The following is a 24,399-nucleotide window of genomic DNA, read 5'->3' on the forward strand; positions in this document are numbered from 1 at the left end:
TTTCTTGCAGAATGGGTGGAGAAAATGCTGAAATTCGTTTCTGTGAGTTTAAGAGACTAAACATGGCAACACTCAGAATGACCTGGGAAGCCAAAGTACAGTTAAAAGAAATTCTGGTTAACTCTGGATTTCCAGAAGGTAAAAATAAAAGAAAATCGTTGTATGAATGTAAAGGAAGTCCCTGTTTACGACCATTAGTTTTGCAACCATTCAAAGATATGAAAAAATAACTTTATGGCCCATTTACGATCTTTGCAGTGTCCCTCAATCACGTGATCACTCTTACACTCAGTATGTATTATTCTGTGCTTTGGGTTTTTTTTTTTCTTTTTTCCTCACTTGCAAAATAGAAAGCGTGGAGTGTGATTTCAGGAAAGTAAACTGATTGCTCTTCTACACATCAAAACCAATGCAATCATGCCAGCAACTGAGGGCTAGGAGACAGAGGCCCACTAGGCAAATACGTTACTTTGTTTCCAATCTCTCCGCTCTGCAAGGATGGTAGGGAGAAAAAAAAAGGCAAGCGATTTCCGTAGACTGTCTTCTTTGCTTAATCCTTCCACAAATGTCCCTGCCCGCCCACCCACTTAGCAGAGAAATTAGAGAGGAAGGAATTGTAAGAGAGTAAGCTGTTTGCTGTTCTATACATTGAAAGCAATGCAATTGACTCAGCAGTAAAGGTCAGGCAAAAGAGAGATTGCCTATAGAAATTGCTTACTTTTTTTCTCCCCCTCCCTACTTGCAGAGCAGAAAGATAGGAGAGGAAGAGATTTCAAGAGAGTAGTATCAAATGGGGATGCTCGTGGCTTCCAGTTAATGATCACTTAGTTTAGCAGTGGAATTGCTGGTCCCAATTATTTGTGATAGCACTTTTGTATATTCTGAACCTGATAGACTAAGCTCTATTTCTTATTAGACATGTTGATTATTCTTCATATTTAAGGTTTCTGGTTGTGGAGGCTATAGAAAGTGTGTGTGTTTGTGTGTCTGTATCACCCCCCTCCCCAAACATACAGATACCCAGATAACTTTTTCAAAGTTTTGTGATTTCTCTGCAGAAATAATTTCTATTATTTGCTTTCATGTTACTTTTAATCTCATTTTGAAGTAATTTTCATAAATTAAATCTGGATTTCAGAGAAAATGAGAAGTATTTATGTTCTATACATACCTTAGCTCTGTTGTAAAGTTTAGTTTAGTTTAGTTTATTCGTATTTGTATACCGCCCTATCTCCCGAAGGACTCAGGGCGGTTCACAGGCAGATAAAAAACATTTATGTACAAATTAAGATAACCATTAAAAAACTTATTCTAAAAGCCAAATTCTTAAAAAATAATATAAATATTAAAACCAATTTAAAACCCCTATAAATTTAAAATCTAGTCCAGTCCTGCACAGATGAAAAGATGTGTTTTAAGCTCGCGACAGAAGGTTCGGAGGTCCGGAAGTTGATGGAGTCCTGGGGGGAGTTCGTTCCAGAGGGTGGGAGCCCCCACAGAGAAGGCCCCTCCCCTGGGCGTCGCCAGACGACACTGCCTAGCTGACGGCACCCTGAGGAGTCCCTCTCTGTGAGAGCGCACGGGTCGGTGAGAGGCATTCGGTAGCAGTATATTAGGTTTTTTTGGCACTGAGGAGAAAATAAGCTTTCCACAGTGTAATTATGTCAAAATAATAAGTAATCTTTAATTTATTCATTGCAAATAAACTATTAGAGTATATGTATACTTTGAGTTCATGTATTCCTGAATAACAGGCATGGATTGAAAAGTTTCAAACATTGATATAATATTCAGTTTATATAATTAGTTCTATGTATTGTTGGTAAGATGCTGAGAAAAGCCCATTTTTGTCTCTTTCTAGACAGTTTAATGACTCAGGTGTTCAACAACACTGGACCAGATAATAACCTGGATGTTGTGATTTCTCTGCTGGCTTTTGGCCTGTATCCCAATGTCTGCTTTCACAAAGAAAAGAGGAAGATTCTCACTACTGAAGGACGTAATGCTCTCATTCACAAATCCTCTGTTAACTGCCCATTCAGCAGCCAGGATATGAAGTATCCTTCTCCTTTCTTTGTTTTTGGAGAAAAGGTAAAATTAGGGGGCGGGGAACCTTGGACTATCAAATGGCCATGTAGTCTTTGAATATTGAGACATAAGGTGGCATACAGATATATCAAGAAAGATGCCACTCGTGAATCATTTTATATGCAGAACAGCTGGTTTTGATTGATCAGTGCCTGGCCTAAAATATGCAGGTATTAGATTTTGTGTGGAACAAAATCTTTTTATGGACTAGGCAGGGAAGGAAGGAGAAAGAAAATAAAACATCATCAGGGGAAGAGGGAAGGTGCAGGGAGAAGGAAGGGAAGCTGCTCCGAAAATAGGATTGAAAGAATATGTCCCTTTGGAAATTGTTAAGCAGAGAGGGAGAAATACAGGTAGTCCCGAGTCACGAATGCAATGGAGCCTGCCCATTTCATTCGTAACACAGGGATTCACAAGGAGTGAATTTTGTAATTTGAACAGGATCACTTCCTCCTTTCGCCCACGCATTCGCTAATCAAATGCGAGGCTTGTTAAGTACACACGAGGTATTTCAAGATGGGGAAGGCCATGGGCCTAGTGATGGAACAGGCCACTTGCCTAAAACCACCCAAGACCTCCCCGACCCATTGAAATACCTCATGCTCCCCACAATTGCTCCCCCCAACCCAACCTGCTGCTGTTGTGACTCCGGCCCCCCGAGCCTGTTCCCATGGAGGAGAGTGACTCGGAAAGTGAGGGAGAGGAACCAGCAAGGCCTTCCTTGCCAGGACCCTCCCGCTGGCATCGCCCCAAGTTCCAGCTGCAGGCCAGGAGGAGGAGCTGACAAGGCCTCCCTCTCCTGCACCCTCCTCCTCCTCCCTGGCAATGCCTCAAGTCCCAGCTGCTGACGATCAATCCTGGGTGGATCCGAGGCAGCGACGTAAGGATAAGCATGCGCAGCAGAGGAAAAGGTGTGGCAGGCTCAGAGATTGCTGAGTCACTGAGCCACACCCCACAGGGTATAAAAGTGGGTGGAGCTACCATGTGGCCCTTGTGACGGACAAAAAACTACCAAGGGTGCACTGCAGCTCGGTTGTTGGAGGGTTAAATGACTTTGTCAATGAGTTTTGGCAACGGATCTTGGATACAAGATAATGGACTCAAAACTTGGCAGGCCTTTGCACAGTCACTGCCAAGTATTTCCTCAGCTGAAGAAAATCAGGTCTGTAGCAAATAAAAAGATTGGGAGACACGCGTCTTTGAGTTTGCTCTGTGAAGTGGGGAGGGGGACATAACAGCTGCACTGGGTCACTTACTGTGCAAAGATCTAGCAAGAAGTATCCTCTCCTGCCTCTCATCCCCCATGCCCCTCTGAAGCTCCAATTCAGCCTTGCCCGGCACATTGCAGGCCGAAATGGAGCTTCTGCGGAGTGGATCTGCCCTTCAGAAGCTCCATTTTGGCCTGCAATGTGCAGGCCAAATGTTGCAAAGCCTCAGCGATTGTTCGTAAGGGAGAACAACTGCCATAGTGTTGCAAGATTTGTAGTTTCTGGACTCATAAATGCTAGAGGGCGCATTGTGTAACTTCTAACATTCGCTAAGGGAACACTTGTAACTCGGGGATTACCTGTATATACCAGATTTGCCCCACTTGGATTTTGTTTCATTCAGAATCTAGAACAAGAAGTCAGATTTTTCATTTTGTCAAACAGTGGCTGTTTTGAAATGTATTAGCAAAACCTCTGAACATGCTGGTTTACTGCAGATTCAAAACAATTTATTTTTCTCAATCATTCACACTCCTGGTGATATACATTTGTTTTCCTAATAAAATGTTTCCATCTGCATGTGAGGATTTCCTGTTCGTTATTAGCATGTACTATAAAACCTACTTTTCTTTCAGTTTGATCAGCACACATTTTTATTAATAAATAATTATTTTGTAATAATTCCAAATTTGCAAAATGGATTTTATGGACTTTGAAGAAATTGGGATCTTGTTTCCTGCTTATGTATTTGTTTAATTCAATTACTCCCCTCCATAGTTACTGTGGGTGACTTACAGATTAAAAATTCAAAGAAAACAAAATTTATCAAGGAAAAAAAGGGACAATGGCTAAAACCTTAAAAGTAAAACAGAAACCATCCAAAGAAGCTTGGCCCCCGCTTCTAACCCAGGGTTTGGGAAAACAACCAGATCTTAAGTAGATTATGGAAAGTCAGAAGAGTGGGAGCAGTTCAGCTCCCCCCTTCAAATATTAAGCAGATTCAAGCAAACTTAAGTTTTTAAAGATCTGTGAAGGTCAGGTGGCTGCCGCCATCTGCTGGGATAGCACATTCAAATAAGTTAAAGCATCACATAGATGGTGGTTTTAAATACTACTCGAGGACATCCAATGTATGGGAGTTGAATACCTCTGAGCAGTTGGGTAAATAATAGAAAGTTGTTATATTTCGTATTATACAATTGATTATGTATGCATCTTTCTGCAGATCCGGACACGGGCTATCTCAGCCAAAGCAATGACCTTAGTGAGCCCTTTACAGCTGCTTCTCTTTGGCTCAAAGAAAGTGGTATCGGATGGAGAGATTATTATATTAGATGACTGGTATGATCCTTTGGCTGAGTTTACATGATAACGGTGGCATGAGTGGGCAAGAGGGATTGCAAAATTTAGTAATTGGTCTCATAACTGAAAAGAAATTCATAAGGAAAAACATAAGATCAGATTATTGTTGTTTTAAATGTCACAATACTTTATTTAGTAGTTCTTGTTAAATATATGTACTTTTTATTGCTTGAAAAAGAGATACATACACTACTATGCTCTGGTTTCTTCTTTCTTCAGTGCAAATGAAACTACTGTTTATACAGTGTAGTGTGGTTTTTAGAGCAAGATATTCAAGTTCTCTTGTGGTGTATTTTTAGGAGTCTCTTTTTATAGAAGCCTAAGATACTAAGTAGATAGGAAAAGAAATCGTCATTTGCTAAATTGCTTTCTTTGCTTTAGGATCAAACTGAGGATGCCGCACAGTGCAGCTGCCTGTATTATTTCTTTGCGTGCAGCAATGGAAGCTCTCGTGGTTGAAGTAACAAAAAATCCAGAAATCATCAGTGAATTAGACCATTTGAACAAACAGATGCTGAATGTAATTTGCGAAGTCTCCAAACCCTTGGCTGCTGGAATTAACCTTGCAGTAGGTGGCAACATGAGGTTAGTTTCAAGCTGTGAGCTTAGAATCATAATGAAATGCTTATTTTTTAATAATGTGGTTCTACTGAGGTTTGAAATAAGTCTTCTTTAACCAGAAATTTTACAATATATATTTTATAAGTACATTGAGATCCTGCAACTGAACACCATTTATAGCGAGTATAAAATTGAAATAGACAGATACATAATGATTAAACATATGGGATCCACAGGAATCCATATTGGCAAACTACTTTGACAAAGAATAAAACAAGTGTAACAAAAAGGATTTAAAAATAAGATGGCACCAATCTTTAGTGTTTTTTTTTAAACGTGAATTTTAAAATATGGTGATTATGGGACACTATTCAGGTACACATATGGATAAAAGTATATATTTTATAAAGTAACAAGTAGTATAGGGAATTTTTGACTGTTAAAAAATGCTGTCTTAAAGACAAAGGCAATTTTCTTACACTTGTAATTACTTAGGTAAAGTAAGTCTTTCTTGGTAAATATATACATAATTGTGTATTTGGAGGATTGCACTTATTCATCTTTGTACAAAGAATTTCAATTTTTACTCTTAGGTTTGGCGATGGACCTCGTCCACCTAAAATGGCTCGATATGACAGTGGAGGTGGCTACAGAGGAAGAAGTGGAACTGGCTACAGGGGGGGCTATCAAGGTGGATATGGAGGCGGATATCGTGGTGGATATAATTCTTACCGTGGTGCTTCTGGGGGAAGAGGATATTCAGGGGGGGCTGGAGGTGGATTTCGAGGTAGAGGAAGTTTTCAGGGTTCAGGTGGAGGATACCAAACTGGAGGAAACAGAGGTGGTGGGTTTAGAGGAGGGTGGAGTGGCTACTGACAAACTGCTAGTGACGATGTGTTGCACATTGAATCTAAAGCTGAAAAGGAGCTTAAAAAGGTTCAGTCCTTTCTGGGTTCCATGGTAAGCACCTGATCTCTGGAAAATAAGTTTTATGGTCAAGATGTTGCCAATAGCCTGTTCCACTCTAAAACATCATTTTGGCTACATTCAAAGCATAGGCATCCTTAAATGTTAGTAATTCCAGAATAAAAGTGTGCATGAACTTGTTTTATTCCATACATTTCTTTATTTGTAATACAGATCTCTTCCTGATTTAGTTCATCATACTTTGGAATATTTTAATTCCAAATTATATTTATATGCAGTATTCACATTGCTTTAATTTTGTATGTTTATTTTGATTCTAATGAAATTGTTAATTTTTAAGGGATTAGTCCTAGATGTAGACTAGAATTTTTGATTGTTAATTGTATCATCAAAAACTGTTATGAGTTGATAGATGCCTTACTAGGATTGCCAGTTAGGAGCTTTAAGTTCTTTATCTGTTCAAATGTTTGTCACATACAGCAACTTCTAAAATAAAAATAGTACAACTCCAAAAATGTCATAAAATACAGTAGATGTCATTTTTTTGAATACCTGCCATGTAGCTAAACTGCCAACTCAGAATACATGATTCTGAGTTTCCTAATGAGAGTTCAGCCTCAACTACAGACATTCTTTGGCTTAGGGCCGTTCGTTCAGCGACTGAAGTTATGATGCTAATGAATGAAGGGCGGTTATGACAAGCCCTTGGAGTTCCAGCCATCCCACTACCCCCGTGGTCAAGTGATTGCAGTCTGGGTGCTTGGCAACCTGTTTGCACTTAAGCCTGTTGCCAAGTGCCCTGTGATCCTTTTATTGCCATTGATCACCTCCCATGCCGTTATCCCCAGAAAGCCAAAAGGGAAGGCAGCAGGGAAGATCACAAGTTACTGGCATATGTCCCCCACATCTGTACACCCTCCTCTTGCCCCTATACGTTTGTACTATTTGTACAGCCTGTCTGATCCAAGCAGCACCTCTTGCAGCCTTGTGGTTTCTAACGATGCCTTAACCACTACACCAAACTGGCTTCATATTCTAATTGACTTGAAATATTTGTACGTTTTTGGAATATACACCTCTTGTTTGGTTACATTCTTGCCGAATTCCAGTCATTTGATGGTCAAGTTGCAGGAACTGTAATAATTGATATTTATTGGTTGTTCCCAATAGGCTAGAAAAAAAATGGGTTCCAGTTAATTAGAAACTTGCTGTTATTGTTCCCATGGTTAAATAGAGTGACAGGACACAATGTGAAAACTGTCATGGAATCGGTCTTGTCTGATTGAAAAGGTCCTTGCACAGATTATCAGAACTCTCCTATAGCCAGTGTGAGAATCTTCAGGAATAGTACTGCTTTAAATCAATTCGTGGCTATGTAGACCAAATTTTTTTTCTACCAGGCAAGTACTCGAGAAACATGTACGAATTGGTGAGTGTCTTTGAAAATATACACCAGGATTCCAGATCGTTATTTAATGTGGTAGTACCAGTAGGTTGGACTAGACAACCAATGGACCATTGGGGTGTTTCCCCTTTTCTTGGTGTATGGGGGTGTGGGTTGGGTAGGGTGTCTGAAGAGTGTATAAGATGTGCAGTGCAAGTCAGGGATGGTAACCACTCTGAATGCTCATCTGAGCAGAAATGTATAAATTAAATCTCTTCCTATCTACCTCTTTAATACTTCTCAGCCATGATATGAGTTAGGATAGTATATACCTGTACCATCCCAAATGCCTTACAGCATTCTTCAACTAGGGATTCAATCACCTTGCTATAAAGATAGAAATCAAATAAATATGGCATATAATTACATATATAGGAACACAAAATAGTGGCTATTTGAGGAAAATATTTCATTTTTAGAAGATGGAATTCTTTTCTCACCTAATAAAATGTTTGTTATACTCATCTAGTTTTCTAAGTTGATTATGGCTTATGTTCACTGGCCTCAGGGGATAAAGGTCTGAATGTAGACAGCTGATTTCTGTGTGATTGGGCTTATACATTACACTAATCCTCAATGTGGATAGCATTTTAACTAAGTGATTAATTCATTAAAATAATTAAAATGAATTAAAATTGATTAAAATGCATTTACTGCATGTTTATTAGGGTTTAGTCTTTAGGGCCCTCACAAACAAATCAATTTTTTTTATGTAACTTGTGACAACACAAGATTGAATTTATTGCCATCACTTCTGCCTGGGAATGGATCCAAACCTTCCAGTATTACTATGTGAAGCTCAAAGAACTGTAGCTGTAACTTAGTTGTAGCTAAGAGTTGGATTTACTGGAATATATAATTCTTTATCTTTTTTTAGTGTTAACAGTATTGCAAATTTTTAAGAACAAAGACATCAGTTATCCCACTAAACATTGTGTCATCTATAAATCTGATAAGCATCCTCTCTTCCTTCAAAATAATAAAATATTAAAAATCCCAATCAACTCCTCTCTCCGATTTGGTAAAGAATGACTGATGAGCACTTTTTAAGTCTGATTTTTGAAGCAGCCCTGTATCTACAATGGATGATATCCTAGTCTGTAATATAGACAGAAGTCATTATCACAGCTTTACAAATTAGGACTATCTCTAAGGATGTAGTTTCTCCCTTTTTTAAAAAAATAATAATATAATGCTTAAGTTTTATGGAGACTGGTAAAAGAAAACTTCTATTTGTCCTGGTATCTAATATTGCTAATTACAATGTAGTAAAAATAAAATTGATAAGCATAGTAGATTCAATGATTTGGTTTTAACTTTTTCCTAGAGCCAGTCTATCCTAATCTTCGAAGATTGCATTCCTAAATAACAACGTATATGAATATGATGGAAGGGTACATATAGAATTCAATCCTTTGATTTATTAAATTACTGATACAAGTGATTAAATAAAAAAAATAAGTTTAAATGTATCCATACCACACTTTTCAGTTTTCTCTACCTATGAAATGTTTATAAAGCCACTGTTTTAACAGTATTTATTATACAGCAATATTTTTAATATTAACTTATCTCTTGTGCTATAGGAAATGGCTAAACCATGAGACCCTGCAGCTTCAGTTAACTATGCTGATGCCTTTAATGTCTTCCAGTGTATTTGCATTTATCTGAAGGGTCAGTTCCTGCATCAGTTTAGAAACAGAATCTTCTCCATCTCCTCCTGCAGCACATTCCATTGTTTCTTCTGCTGTGGTGCCCAGCTGTTCAGAAGGCTTCATAATTGTCACTCCGTAACCATTGTTACTATAAATATGGTTATTTTTCATCTTTAGTTTAGGAGCAGGGAGGACCTGTTAAGGAATTAACATTTTTATAATTTCGATATTTTTCAGCTTAGTTATCTATTTAAACATGGACATCATTTCAAACTTCCTAGTCTCTGTCAGTGGTATTTGATGCAGAATACAACTGAATTCATAAACTGGGCTTAGGGGGAAGCTATTAGTTTAGTATGTAGTTTGAGTCCAGTCAATTGCCAAAACTAAGACCATTGCATATGGTTTAGGACAGAAGTGATTTAACTCACAGCTCAAGTGTGGCCTGCAAAATCTCTTTACAACTCCTACGTCCTCCCAAGTAGGTAGGCTCAATCATTTCACTTTTGTTTTAAATTTTTTGACAAAGTAAGTAAAGTGGACCAGGGAAATGCTGTAGACAAAATTAACTTGGATTTCAGTAAGGCATTTGCTAACATAATCCGTAACCTACTACTTGGCAAGATAGACAAGTATGGTGTTCTGTCCCCTCACCTCAGTCCGGGAGGCACGAGAAATGGCTCAATTAGCCAGCATTTGAATCCACAGCAGCTATCAGCTCTGGCAGCAACCCAGCGAGCGTCTGCCAAGGTTTTTCTGTTATCTTTCTTTTTTTTTTTTTTTTTTTTGTTCAAAAAGTTTTTATTGGTCAAAAAAGGTTTATACAAATACATATCAGGTATGGTAAATTTTCATTTTTCTTATTCAAAATAAGAATTTTACTCAAATTTTTTAACACATACAACAGCCATATGGCAAGCAGGTGACACGAAGTAGATAAGTTTACAAATCTTACATACGCAATAAAGAAGGGTCAAGAATAAACAGAATATCGTACAAAAGAGAATAAGGAAAACCAACACAATACCAAATATCTTTATCACTTCCTAGTTTTGGATCTCAGAACTCTGGGTTCAGCCTGACCCAACTCCAGGGCCGCAACAGCGGCAGCCGCCTCCGCCCCATGGTCTATAACCTCCCCTTCTTCAATTCCTGGGTCCTCTGATTCCAGGAGGGCTTTGTGTTCCTCCACGTAGGCCGTAGCCTCCGCAATTGTACTAATTTTTTTCATAATGCCCAAGTCAGTGCCCCACTCCTATGTTTTCTAAGAATTTCATCTCTCGTCTCTCTTCTCACAAATTTGACATGAACCTCTCTGGGAACTGCATGCGTGCGTGCATATTGTGAATTAACTCTATAAACTCGATCCACATCCCAATTCATAAAATCAACACCTCTCCCAAGAAATTCTCCCAACAATTTAGTCACAACATCTCTCAAATCTTCTTGGTCCACTTCTTCCAAATTTTGAAACCTAAGGAAATAAGACATTTTATCCATCTGTAGTCTAAGCACAGCATTGCCTGTCGTCTCCTCTCTTTTCTGCACTGCCCGCATCTCACCCTCCAGACCTTCCACTTTCTGCTTGTTTTCTGCTGAGACTTGTTGAGTATCCTTTAAATCCTTTTGGATAGTCACAATTTCTGCTCTTATTTCCGTTTGGCCTCTTTGCAAATCATCCAGTTTCTTGTCCATATTGGATAACTTTTCCAGAATTCTCTCCATCTCTCCAGCAGTTGGTCTCTGACCTTTTGCCATTTAAAAAAAAAAAAATTCAAAATCCTCAGGCAAGCACAGTATCCTTGTAATTTCCTCCGGATCCACCAGGGGGCACTCACAGGAGCAACGAGTCCAGAGTACAGTTAGTCAACCAGGAAGCCGAAGGGAAGTGATGTCATCAAAATTCTCATAGTGAAGGCGGAAGCTGGACGCCACCACTGTTCCCCAGAGGGAGGGGGGGCCTCAAACCCTCCCTCCTAAATTTCTCCATCACCTCTTCTCTCCAGAGCTCCACAAAACCGGTAATCTTCTTATTTTAAGTTCTCCTCTCTCCAGAATGACTCGTGCTCCTTCCAGCCGCACGGGGGGAAAACCCCCGCACTCCGGGCACTCCACTCGCGTTTACCGATATCCCCTTCCCTTCTCCATTCCTCAATTCTTCTCCGTTCCCTGTTCACCACCAGGCTGCTGCAGTTATAAATCCAAAGCCCCGGTGTCACCGGGCACAGCGGCCCAGGCGACGACCAAAGTAATGGCCGTGGCCCGTGGCCTCCAAACCCCGCCGAGCCTAGGACGCGCCAGCATCGGTCCCCCCAGTCCTGTATGTCGGCTGGGAGACCCCTGGCGAGCCGTCCGTGCGGCAGGTGTCCTTTTCGGAACACCTGGCCCCTGGGGGCCTCGGCGGCGGCCGGATTCGGGCGCTGGGGGCAGGAGAAGCCTCCAGACGACCGTTGCCTCTGGACACCGGAAGTCGTCTCCTTTCTGTTATCTTTCTTGATGCCGGTGTGTCAACCAGGAAGTTGGGAATAAACAGCACTTCCGCTCAAGTTCTTTCCAGGCAACTGGATTTGTTCGTCATGAAGCAGTATAGCAGTCCCTCCTGCTTTTATACCCTGTGGGGTGTGGCTCCGTGACTCAGCACTTTCTAGGCCTGCACCACCCCTGCTTCTGTTGTTCCCACCTCTTGTCTACGAAACCTGGGATCTAACCAGGACTGATTGTCCTCAGCTGGGTCTGGAAGCGTTTCCTGGGTGGGGGGAGATACAGGAGACGGAGGCCTCGTCACCTCTTCCACCTGGCCTGCCTCTGGCTCCTGGAGCTGAGCCAGGGAAGCCGGCCCTGCAGAAGGGAGCCCTAATGGCCCTTCCCCCTCACTCTCTGGCAGGGGGCCAGGCCCTGGGGGTGGGATTAGACAGCATCACCACCAGATGGATTTGTAACTGACAGAACAACTGCATTCAATGTATAGTCTTTAATGGAACTGTGTTTATAGGGAGGGAAGTATGCAGTAGGGTACCTCAAGTTTCTGTTTTAGGCCCAGTATTCTTCAATATCTTCATAAACAATTTAGATGAGGGAATAGAAGAGAAACCTCCAAGGTCCCTTCCAACTCTAATTTGATTTTTGTGAACTAGGGGGGTGCTAAGGAAGAAAATAGGTACATTAAACCAGCTACCTCACACAAGTCTAAAAATATTTCCTTATTTGTTCTTCACATTAGCAATGTGCCCGAGGCAGAAAGAGCAATCATTTGAAAAACCCTCATTACTGAAATCTGCAAATGAAGTTTAACAAAAGCAAAAATTAAAAGTTGAAATAATTGGCTGATTCTACTATGTGTGCACCAGTTTATGAGCAACAATCCACTGTCAGCAATGATTTACCTTAATGTTAATTCCACCAAGACTACCCCGTGAAGAGTCACTCATTCTGAAGTTATTGCAATGGTGAATTTTGTTATCCTCCAAGGTAGCCACACTTCCTGGATATAACTCAACACCAGCTCCCTGGGTATAAAAACAAATTTTAATGTAGCAGTGATGAATAAAAATTTTGGGAGTTCATTGCAAAGAAAAATGAGATCTGGTTAGTCAGAAGAAAATGGAGACAAACTTGTCCTTTAATAAAACTCAAAATAGTCATGAGCAAAACAAAAGAAAATCAAAATAGGTTTTTCTTCTTAAAGATGCAGTAGCAAAATGTAACTAAATAAATCATAGACATAAAATGTCCATAACTCATGCTCTTTATCTTTCCTTATATATTTAGTTCACCAAATAACTTTTTGAGAGTTGGCTGAATCATACCTAAATCATACGTCATAATTAATGATTTCGCGTCACAATATACATGAACAACTCCTTTTCTATTACCTTTAATACTCTCAGGTTTAAATCCGCAGGTGATGAAAATCAATAGCAGTTTCCAATCATGATGGAAACTACATAATTCCTAATGAGTTTTACGTTGTTTTAAAAGCAAATTAAACCTCCAAATCGGGTGAAATGTAAAATTTGTTACTATCAGTTCTATGGGTGTGGCTTGGTGGTGGTGGGGGTGGTTAATGTGACTGGGTGAGCATGGCCAACTTTTTTTTTAAACTTTTTTACTTTTAAAAGTGTTTTTTCTACAACCTCTTCGGCTGAAGAAGTTATATAGAAAAAATGCTTTTAAAAGCCTCTGATGATCAGGCAACTCAGCTTGGATCACCAGAGGAGCCTTTTAAAAGCATTTTTACAGCCTCTTCAGCTGAAGAGGTTGTAGAAAAAATGCTTTTAAAGGATTTGGACGATCCCAGCTGAGTTGCCTGATTGCCAGAACACTTTAAAAGCATTTTTTTACAACCTCTTCGGCCAAAGAGGTTGAGAAAAATGCTTTTAAAAGCCTCTGATGATCAGGCAACTCAGCTTGGATCACCAGAGGAGCCTTTTAAAAGCATTTTTACAGCCTCTTCAGCTGAAGAGGTTGTAGAAAAAATGCTTTTAAAGGATTTGGACGATCCCAGCTGAGTTGCCTGATTGCCAGAACACTTTAAAAGCATTTTTTTACAACCTCTTCGGCCAAAGAGGTTGAGAAAAAATGCTTTTAAAAGGAAAAAAAACCTCTAATGATCACGCAGCTCAGCTGGACATGGGGGGGGGGGGGGCAGGGATTTTTGCTACCGGTTCTCCGAACTATCTGCCGCCATCGCTACCGGATCAGGTGATCCGGTCCGAACCGGGAGCATTTCACCCCTGCTCCAAACCCACATCCAAATGTCTTATCTGCTGTCAAGTGTGTTATAATTACAATTACTTTATTGCTTCTCCACAAAAAAATTAATTCCCTCCCCAATGGTCATCTGACCAGAGTTGGGGCACTTGGAAACCAGCTCACACTTTTGATCAGTTGCAGCATCTTGCAGTTATATCAGGGGTGTCAAATTGACGGGCCATGGGCTGGATGCATCATAAGCAGGCCATATGTACCCCAGCTCAGCGAAAAAGTCATGCAATGTCTTGTGATACAGTGAGTTTGATCATGGGTTATATGATCATGATTTGCAAAACATGGCCACTGGGGAAGCTGGATTCACTTAACCATGGATTTATTTAATGACTGCAGTAAAAATCGTTATAAAATCCAACTTGACTTATAATTGGAGAGATTTATGACAGAAATTTGTCTCAATAGTGTTTGCAAGTCAAGGACTACCCATAATCTTTAAATATTGACTGAAAATGTTTTCAGTTGCTATATTGTGGTATCTTAGGGACCACAGTCAATAGCAAATCTATAATAAGGCTTTCCTTGAAGCATCTACTGCTTCTAGTGCATCAAGAGCCAATTTTACGTGTCTCACCTCCCATAATAGGAGTGGGTGAAATATAACTGTTGAACATATTTTTAATAATTGATTTCCAAGATCTCCAAGATAAGAAAAACTTAGAACATGATTTAAAAGGGCCTCTGTGGCTCAGACTGGTAAGACAGTCTGTTATTAACACAGCTGCCTGCAATTACTGCAGGTTCTAGTCCCACCAGGCCCAAGGTTGACTCAGCCTTCCATCCTTTATAAGGTAGGTAAAATGAGGACCCAGATTGTTGGGGGCAATAAGTTGACTTTGTATATAAATATACAAATAGGATGAAGACTATTGCTAACATAGTGTAAGCCGCCCTGAGTCTTCGGAGAAGGGCGGGATATAAATGCAAATAAAAAAAATAATGAAATTTCCCTGTGCTGGGGTGTTGGCAAATCTTTCCTATAGGCTCTAACTGCTCTGCCCAAAAGTATGAATTCAATCACCATTCAATTAATTTTACTGCCTATTGTTCAAATCTATTTATTGGCAATATTGTTGATAAATGACTAATTTGGTTTTTAAAAGAAAACGGATAAAAATACGTTAAGCCTAGAGGAAAAGGAACCTCAATATACAGAAAAACTAGAGAAAAACGCTTAGTTCATAGTTTTTGCGGCCATCTAGTGGTGGGTAAAATATTTAATAATTAAGGATAAAGTGACTAACTTATTGCGTTGGGAAACTGGAGGTCAATCAACATTTACATTAAACCAAATCTAGAAAACAAGTATCAGTCAAGACTGCCTTTGGAATATGTCTTGCACCTTATTAGCTTCATATTTGTTGAAAGAATTTGAGAATGGCCAAGAGATTACATTAAAAATTTGGTTGGAAAGTGAAATCTCAGGGCAACCAGATTGGGACTGCAAAAATGATGATTATTAGATGGCAGCAAAAATTAAATGTTTGCGTTGTCCCTATCTCCCTTCTAATGTACAGGTACTTATTGCTCAATCTAAGTAAATGTTTTACATTCATGCATACGTGCTGTATCTTGAATGAACTGAAAGAGAATATACCTGTGCTCCAGTAATCTCACTATTTGTAATTGTCAATGAAGCCCCAACGAGTACACAAATACCAGTTCCTTCACACTTCAATATACAATTTTCCACAATTGTGTGTCCAGATTCAACTACAATAATTCCATCAACAGTCCCTTGCTGAAGCAATGTAATATTCATGAATTTGACATTTTTAGCCCTAGATACTACAAAACACTCATTAGCAGGTTCTGAAACAATCACAATTTCCTCTGGTTTTCCAACTCCTGAAGAAAAAGAGAAAATTATATCAAAAAGTGACTTAGTATTAGTATTATACATGCAACAGTGGAAGCAGAATTATAATTCTATTTTATTTTATTTTCATAAATATATGTTTTACGGTTTTACAGTTTTTATAAATAAGCCGTCTAAGGTTGCCTGGAGGCAAGTGGAAAGCAAAGAAATCTAATACATCAAATAGATAGATAGATAGATAGATAGATAGATAGATGATTGATAGATAGATAGATAGATAGATAGATAGATAGATAGATAGATAGATAGATAGATAGATAATGATATAGATTAGGGATGTCAAACTCAAGGCCTGGGCCTGGATCCGGCCCATGGGCTAGTTAGATCTGGCCCGCGGGGCCACCCTGTAAACAGCGAAGAACTGGCCTGTGGTGTTTCTGCTAGTGAAAATGAGCTCCTGAGCTCTGTTTTCACTGGCAGAAGGTTGCAGGAGGCTGTGGAAGCCAAAAACGGAGCTCACAAACCTGATTTCTCTGGCAGAATGCTTGGGCCACCACAGACACCCCCCGACATGAGTGATGTCAGGTTGGCCATGCCTACCTTCAGCCCCCAAGGTCAAACACAACCCTGATGCAACCCTCAATGAAATCGAGTTTGACACCCCTGATATAGATAGAAATGATATAGATGATAGACAGAGATAGGAATAAGGACTGTTTCTAAGTTTTTAAAGTACTCTAACACCCTATTTCATAAATATGAAATATGAAGTGTATGGTACTGCTAAAGTGGTACAGTTAAAAAAAATTAATTCAATCTTATGAGAACATGCACAGAGTGTTGCAATAGGCAATTCCTTGCCTGATTTAACAATCCAGGGTGCACATCAAATATAATCAGCAGCAATAGTCATGACACTTTTAAGCTCATTTAAGCCAGACTCAAAGTGGTGGTATTGGGGAAGTTGAGGGTAAACTTGTGGGATCTCAGAATAGTTCCCCCAATAATTTTAGCTATTCAAATGATGTTGATATATTGTATATATATATGCAATTACTTTATGCATGCATTAAGAAGCTGTGACATTAAAATAGATGTTTTCATATTTAAATAAGTCTCTGAAAAATTTACAAACCAAGGTCAATTGTTCTATACAATATTTTCTTTCATCTCAACAGAAAATTACAACTTTCTTTCAATTTGGCAACTTTAAATGCAAAAAAAGAAAAAAAAGAGAAAGTATACTAATGCCTTTAATAATAATATCTTCAGTTAACATAGACAGGTTTGATGCTTTATATTCTCCAGGGAAAATAAGCACATTATCACCACTATAACAACGGTCCAAAGCTACGTTTAGGTTCTCATTCTGTTGAACAACTGTATCAGAGGATAATTCTTTAGCCTAAACATATGAAAGAGAAAAAATAACATTGGAATTAAGTGAATCTTGAATCCCCATTCCCTCCCCACTCCTGGGGGAAGGATATTGTAAAATTCCCTGAACTACTCAAAATTTCCGCTACCGGTTCTCCAGAACCTGTTGGATTTCACCCCTGACTGGAACAATGAATATCTATCTATCTATCTATCTATCTATCTATCTATCTATCTATCTATCTATCTATCTATCTATCTATCTATCTACTGTTGAGCCGTGTCCGCCGTGTCCTATGTGCCCGCAGCTCAACACAAGAAACTAGGAAGCAACACTGCAAGGAGGGTTGGGATGACACCCAGAACTTACCGGAAGAGGGGACTTACCGGAAGAGGGTGATGGGAGATATGGATAGCAATAATATAATTGGTGATGGTAGCACAATGGCCTGGGATCGGGGCTGACGATGATAGTCAGACGCTGGTAGATGACGTCGATGACATGACAGCGAGGAGTAGAAGTGGCTCGGGTGATCAAAGGCCACTAAAAAGCTGAGGGAGCTTGCTAAGAGCTCGGACAATTGGAGAGGCAGGGCTACGCCTTGATAACCGGCGATGAGAGGTGATAGCTCTCAGCGCTAACTTTACTTTTGATAAGACTCTATTTGACCCGTGACTGGCTTGTATCTTATTAAATCAAGGTTTATGGAACATCCAGCGTTTGTTGCTTTATTTTTCCCACTCAGCACATCCGGTGCCAGGCAAGCCAAGATCTACACACACACATACGTTTTTAGAAAACTGATGTTTTGCAATGTCCTTCCCCTGGAGTGGGGTGGGAATGGAGATTTTGCAGTATCCTTCCCCTGCCACGCCCACCAAGCCACACCAAGCCACAAAACCAGTAGTAAAAAAAATTTGGATTTCACCACTGCTTCCAAGGTTGGCAAATTGAGGACCCAGATTGTTTGAGTCAATATGCTGACTCTGTAAACCACTTAGAAAGTGCTATAAAGCTCTATGAAGCAGTATATAAGTGCTATTGTTATTGCTATTTACTGAGTCACCTTAATATAAAATTTAGAAGTTTAACACAAAATTCAAATAATGTTGCAATGATTCTTACGTTTATTTCAGTTGTAAAAATAGTTCCTGGGGAACAAACCCCAATGTATGTAATGGAATTTAATTTTAAGTAGTTATATTGTATATTGAGTTAGTATTATATTGAAATATAACATAAAATATTTTCTACAAACATTTATAAAACATATGCAAATTTATTAGCTATTTTAGAATCTAAGTTACTATATTGAACTAGTGATTGCAAATTTTTACTAAGACAGTTCTTCCACGCAAGAACTCTTCTGCTAAGGTTCATGAAATATCTAAATAGCATTTAATCATGTTGTACAGACTTTTGTATAACTACACCAAGCCTGCAACTATGATCTTTTTATTATGGCACTGAAAAATACATCAAAACAGAGCAAATATCTTCTCAATGTCCCGAAAGAATATTCTTAATGCCGAATTATACTTCTTTGTATAATTATACACATTATACAAAAGGCTTTTGCTAGTAAATGCAGCATTAAGAAACATCTATCATCCACTTGAAAATTTCTTACCACTTCTGCTGTTACTGTTTTTGCAACAATGTAAGTTACAATTTCTCCATTTTGTCTGTGTCCTTTTCTACGCTTCAGTATCCTTGGGGCCAGGGGTCCATGAGCTCTAAAATTGGAAATGAATTCTATCACAATTAACTTTAGACCTGTGGTTCCCCATCAATGGTATCCATATCACAGGTTAAACAGTACAGGTAGAATGCAGAATAAGGCTTTAATACATCCCAAATATATGTGTAAAGAAATTAAATTCCTAGAATTATTATTTTTTGAGGGGCTTATTTATAATTTAAATAACGAATGGACCACACTAAAAAGTAAGCCACAAATCCTAACATATTCTCTTTCAAAAAAATAAAATCTCTGCTTTTAATACTCAAAATTTAAACTGTGGCTTAAATAGCATTTGAAACTATGTAACTATTCTAAAAATGATTTAAAATTATTAGCCAAGACATTATTTGTATAAGATATTCTGAAGGACAAATTATTTTTAAATGGGAAGCTATTAGAATTGTGAATTATTGAACTGGAGATACAACTAGCAAGAGATTTTAATTTTTTTTCTGTAATCAATTTTACACAATTCATTAAGTATAAAAAGTATGCTTTAAAAAAATGATGAAAAACAATCTGCTATTATTATTTTCCAAGTTAAATTAGCTTAAATATTTTTAAATGAGTTTAATTTTTACAGCTTAAAAAAGTAATGTGAAATTCAGGGAAATAAATTTTATTCTACAAAATAAATTGAACTGGGACTGAATAACATTAAACAGAGTAGTTTTTTAATTTGCAAAATTAAATGTATTTAATTTTTTATTACTTACATTTTCTAATGCTTAATCAGAACAAATAAAGGCAAAAACTCCTGGACCAATATTTTAATATATTCCATTTCAAATTAATTTGCACTTATCAAAGTATGGTCTATTATTAATTATGAAAACACTAGTATTTTGAAAATGTATTAACAGATACCATTGTTTCTTAGGATGTTGCATCTTTCCGAATTATCTGATTCTGGCATTTGAAACACATTTATGGCATGGGAGCTACTGCTCAGATGGACAGAGTCAAGCAGACTGATACTAATCTTTATCAAACAATGAATAGATGCAAATGATTAGAATTTAACACAGATGTAGTATAAACAGAACTAGCATTAGATACACAGCTTACGAAATGATGCTCTTAGCATTTCTATAATAAATTGTAAGTTCTTATATTATTGCATTCCTGTTTATCTCAAGCTTGCCTGAGAAAAGCCTAAATGTGTTTCTCACTGATTTTAATAGAAATTTCATTAACTAAATGAAAATTACAATACATTGAATCAATCCTCTATTATAGTGGTGGTATTCAGCAGGTTTTACCTGGTTCGGGCAAACCGGTAGGGGAAACTGCGGAACGCCCCGCTCACGCTTGTGGACATCATGACACCCCATTTTTGAGGCTCTGCACATGCGCAGGAGGCCTTGCACATGCACAGAAGATGGTGCGTGCGAGCGGAACAAGTTCGTTTGCGCGCACACATTTGCGAACCAGTAGGGAAGGTAAGGGAATACCACCCCTGCTCTATTAGCATAAATGGGAATCATAAACACTAAATTCAATGGAACTTATTTTGGAAAAAAACATGTCTAAGAATAGCATTAAAGAATTAGCAAATTTATGACTAAGCCATCATGTAATAACTAATAAAAATAAAACCATGTTGACAGTTATCAAATAAAAAATTAGATAACACAAGAAATGAAATTACCTTAAACGTAAATCTTCCCATATTTTCAACAAGCCACACAGCATTATTAGTTCATAGTATTTTTTCCAACATTCAACAGCTTCTTCTGCTGTGGGCTCCTCTTTGACATTACTTTGGTATTGAATTAATTCCAAATGCATGCTCTTGTACTTTTCCAAATTTCTTCTAAAGCGATGGGCAATTGGAGCTGGAATAATTCCATTCTGAATATCACACCAACTTAAAAAAAATAAGGCAAATAGAAATTCAACTTTTGAGAGTGCATATCGTAAAATCAATTTTATAACTGCAAATAAGGTGATGATTATGGGTTGGAATATACAGAGTAATCCACAGTCCAACCCCCAAGTGTACGTTTGAACCCTCTACATCTGAGAGGAAAACTGTATAACTGCAACCTGAATATGTGACGAGGGGGTTGTTCCAGTAGGTCCTACAGGTTGAGATAGCAATAGCAATTGCAATTAGACTTCTATACCGCTTCACTGTGCTTTACATCTTACAACATCTTGAATCTCCAAAGACCTATATAAGGGTCCTCTTTGTAGACTTTAGTTCAGCATTCAATATCATCATTCCAGACACTCTTTTAATTAAGCTAAACAACTACAAGTACCTGAACAGACTTGTAAGTGGATCACAAGCTTCCTAACAAACAGGAAACAGCAGGTAAAGCTTAGCGGGATCACTTCAGATACCTGTACAATTAGCACAGGGCCCCCCCAAGGCTGTGTGCTCTCCCCACTTCTCCTCTCTCTGTATACCAATGACTGCATCTCCAATGATCCATCTGTTAAACTACTGAAATTCGCAGATGACACAACAGTGATTGGTCTCATTCGAGACAATGACGAATCCGCATATAAACGTGAGGTTAAACGACTAGCCTTGTGGTGTGACTGTAATAATCTGGAACTGAACACACTAAAAACTGTAGAAATGGTGGTAGACTTTAAGAGAAACCCTTCCATATTTCCACGTCTCACAATACTTGACAACACAGTATCAACAGTAGAAACCTTCAAATTTCTAGGTTCTATCATATCGCAAGATCTAAAATGGACAGTTAACATCAAAAACATTATCAAACAAGGACAACAAAGACTGTTCTTTCTGCGCCAACTCAGAAAGCTCAAACTGCCCAAGGAGCTACTGATCCAGTTCTACAGAGGAATTATTGAGTCTGTCATTTGCACCTCTATAACGGTCTGGTTCGGTTCTGCAACCCAACAATGGACTAGAATTTTAAATTTTTAAATGTTAAATGTTAAATTTGGTTTTAAATGGGGTTTTATTATTTATATCTCTATTTTAAATATTCGGCCTATGTAATAAGTTTTTTAAATTAATGTTTTATTTTGTATATATATATATATTTTAAGTGGCTGTAAACCGCCCTGAGTCCCTAGGGAGATAGGGCGGTATAAAAGTGTGAATAATAAATAAATAAATAAATAAAAACAAGAAAGATACAGCCTTCAGAGGATAATTAGAACTGCAGAAAAAATAATTGCTACCAACTTGCCTTCCATTGAGGACCTGTATACTGCACGAATCAAGAAGAGGGCCATGAAAATATTTACAGATCCCTCACATCCTGGACATAAAATGTTTCAACTCCTACCTTCAAAACGACACTACAGAGCATTGTACACCAGAACAACTAGACACAAGAACAGTTTTTTCCCGAAGGCAATCACTCTGCTAAACAATTAATTCCCTCAACACTGTCAAACTATTTACTAAATCTACGCTATTATTTATCTTCTCATCATTTTCATCACCAATATCTTTCCACTTATGACTTTTTGTTGCTATCATTAAGGGTTAAATTGCAACCTATGACCATCATTTGTGTTGTAAATGTTGTACCTTTGATGTATTTTTTTCTTTTTCTTTTATGTACACTGAGAGCATATGCACCAAAACAAATTCCTTGTGTGTCCAATCACACTTGGCCAATAAAATTCTATTCTATTCTATTCTTTACACACTCTCTAAGTGGTTTACAAAGTCAGCATATTGTCCCCAACAATTTGGATCCTCATTTTACTAACCTTGGAAGGGTGGAAGGGTGAGTTAATCTTCAGCCAGTCAGGAATCAAACTCCTGGCTGTGAACAGTGAGTTAGCCTGCAATACTGCATTCTAATTACTGCACCATCACAAATGTTTTAATGTTCTCTCATGATTTGGATTATTTGTCAGATATAAATCAGATGATTCTGTGTTTATATATGTACAGGTAGTTTGACTTTGGTATAGTAATGTTGATATATTTTAACCAGATTTATCAATGTTGGATAATTCTAAGTGTTATCAGTGACTGAAGTAACATATAAGATTAGTAAACAAATAAAAATAAATTGAAGATATTCACACAGGCTGCTTTACTATGAAAAAGGTTAATCTTTAATATGGATGTCAGAGAGTATGTATATTTTGGTAGGTAAACATTTTAATATGAATTTCATCTCCTGTTGATGAGAATTAAGCTTATTCTACTTACATTTTAATTCTCTCTTCTATTAATGCAGCATAGGTCTCACTATTTTCATCATCATCCCAATCTCTCCAAAGGAAGTCATAGAAAAATCTAGGTAAAAACCATAGTGATATTACATTTATATTTTAATGTTATATAAAAAGGGGCAGGGAGTGAAAAACAGAAAAAGTATTTCAAAATACAGAAAGTGTAGAATATTAACCTTTGTTGTAATTTTTCTTGTAATATTTTGTTTTCTTTGTTGTAATATTTTCAGAACAGTATTTACAGTGACCCCTTTCATTTACCTCATTATTTATGTTATAGTAATGGTGCATATTACATTGTTCATTTCACAACTGAATCATTTTATAATCAGTTTCTTTTTTTTTATCTTAACAAGCTACTTCACCAAATGTGGATCTCTCTCTATATGTAAATATATATTAAAGTTTTGAGTTATTCTTAAAATATTCTTAATTAATTTAAATTGGGGAATAACATTAACATACTGTAGTTTATTTGGGCCTCAGCAGAATCTTTTAGAGAGTGCCTCATAATAATCTGTTTGATAAAATGGTAAATAAGGTCTAATGAAATTACTGTTAGACACATAGTTGGCAAAATGTCCACAGCCAAACAGAGCTCATTAATAGTTCCACTTCAGCTGAAAGGCAAAACTGAGTGGATTGCTAAAGGGCTCTGTTCTATTCAACTTTATTTTTTATCAACACCTTCTTTCAAGAATTTCAGAGACTTATACAGATGACATAAAGTTGAAAGGGACATTAATACTTCAGATCAGAAAGGATTTAAAAAGATCTAAGCAATAGGATGAAATGAACAGCATGGATTTTATGTAAAGAGAACCCCATGGATGGAGAGAGAAAATCCTTAATACCAAAGCAATGAAAGGTTAAATCCAAAAATGAAGTGTGTGTGTGTGTGTGTGTGTGTGTGTGTGTCTGTCTGTCTTTGGTTATTCGAGTTTTCTCCTGTGTAAAATTGGAAGTGTCTTGGCGACGTTTCGACAAAGTCTTATTCATCATCTTCAGGCTGGTGTTTACAGCTTCATGCTTCTGGGAGCAATGTGTGATCGCAGCTGTTTCTTCCTTTTAACTGCTGGTGGGGGTTTGAACTGATTGGTTGGGAGCTTGGCTGTGTTCTGATTCGGTGGAGGTGTGTTCTGATTGGTTGGGGATTTGGCTGTGCTCTGATTGGATGGTGGGGTTGGCTGTGCTCTGATTGGATGGGGGTGTGTTCTGTTTGGGTGGGGGGGCTTGGTTGTGCTCAGGTTAGTCTGAGTTGCAG

General features: G+C 38.1%; 2 protein-coding genes across 6 annotated transcripts in view; one reads left to right on the forward strand and one right to left on the reverse strand.

The window, feature by feature from the left end:
* DHX9 (DExH-box helicase 9) overlaps nucleotides 1–6,661 on the forward strand; it is a 37,778-nt gene extending 31,117 nt beyond the window's left edge. For all 5 annotated transcript variants that reach the window (XM_058178257.1, XM_058178259.1, XM_058178258.1 and 2 more), the window contains 5 exons: nucleotides 11–138; nucleotides 1,862–2,091; nucleotides 4,522–4,637; nucleotides 5,040–5,243; nucleotides 5,813–6,661. In XM_058178257.1, coding sequence (XP_058034240.1) covers nucleotides 11–138; nucleotides 1,862–2,091; nucleotides 4,522–4,637; nucleotides 5,040–5,243; nucleotides 5,813–6,095 — 961 coding nt within the window. In that variant the 3' untranslated portion in view covers nucleotides 6,096–6,661. The remainder of the gene's footprint in view (nucleotides 1–10; nucleotides 139–1,861; nucleotides 2,092–4,521; nucleotides 4,638–5,039; nucleotides 5,244–5,812) is intronic.
* A 445-nt stretch (nucleotides 6,662–7,106) lies between these two features.
* The window catches only part of SHCBP1L (SHC binding and spindle associated 1 like), a 45,178-nt gene continuing 27,885 nt past the window's right edge, over nucleotides 7,107–24,399 (reverse strand). Inside the window, exons 5-11 of the mRNA XM_058178262.1 lie at nucleotides 23,113–23,199; nucleotides 20,605–20,823; nucleotides 18,840–18,945; nucleotides 17,083–17,236; nucleotides 15,610–15,860; nucleotides 12,629–12,751; nucleotides 7,107–9,440 (exon numbers count right to left, since the gene is read on the reverse strand). Coding sequence (XP_058034245.1) covers nucleotides 9,207–9,440; nucleotides 12,629–12,751; nucleotides 15,610–15,860; nucleotides 17,083–17,236; nucleotides 18,840–18,945; nucleotides 20,605–20,823; nucleotides 23,113–23,199 — 1,174 coding nt within the window. The 3' untranslated portion in view covers nucleotides 7,107–9,206. The remainder of the gene's footprint in view (nucleotides 9,441–12,628; nucleotides 12,752–15,609; nucleotides 15,861–17,082; nucleotides 17,237–18,839; nucleotides 18,946–20,604; nucleotides 20,824–23,112; nucleotides 23,200–24,399) is intronic.

This window comes from Ahaetulla prasina, chromosome 3 (genome assembly GCF_028640845.1).
Source record: "Ahaetulla prasina isolate Xishuangbanna chromosome 3, ASM2864084v1, whole genome shotgun sequence".
Classification (NCBI taxonomy): Eukaryota; Metazoa; Chordata; class Lepidosauria; order Squamata; family Colubridae; genus Ahaetulla; species Ahaetulla prasina.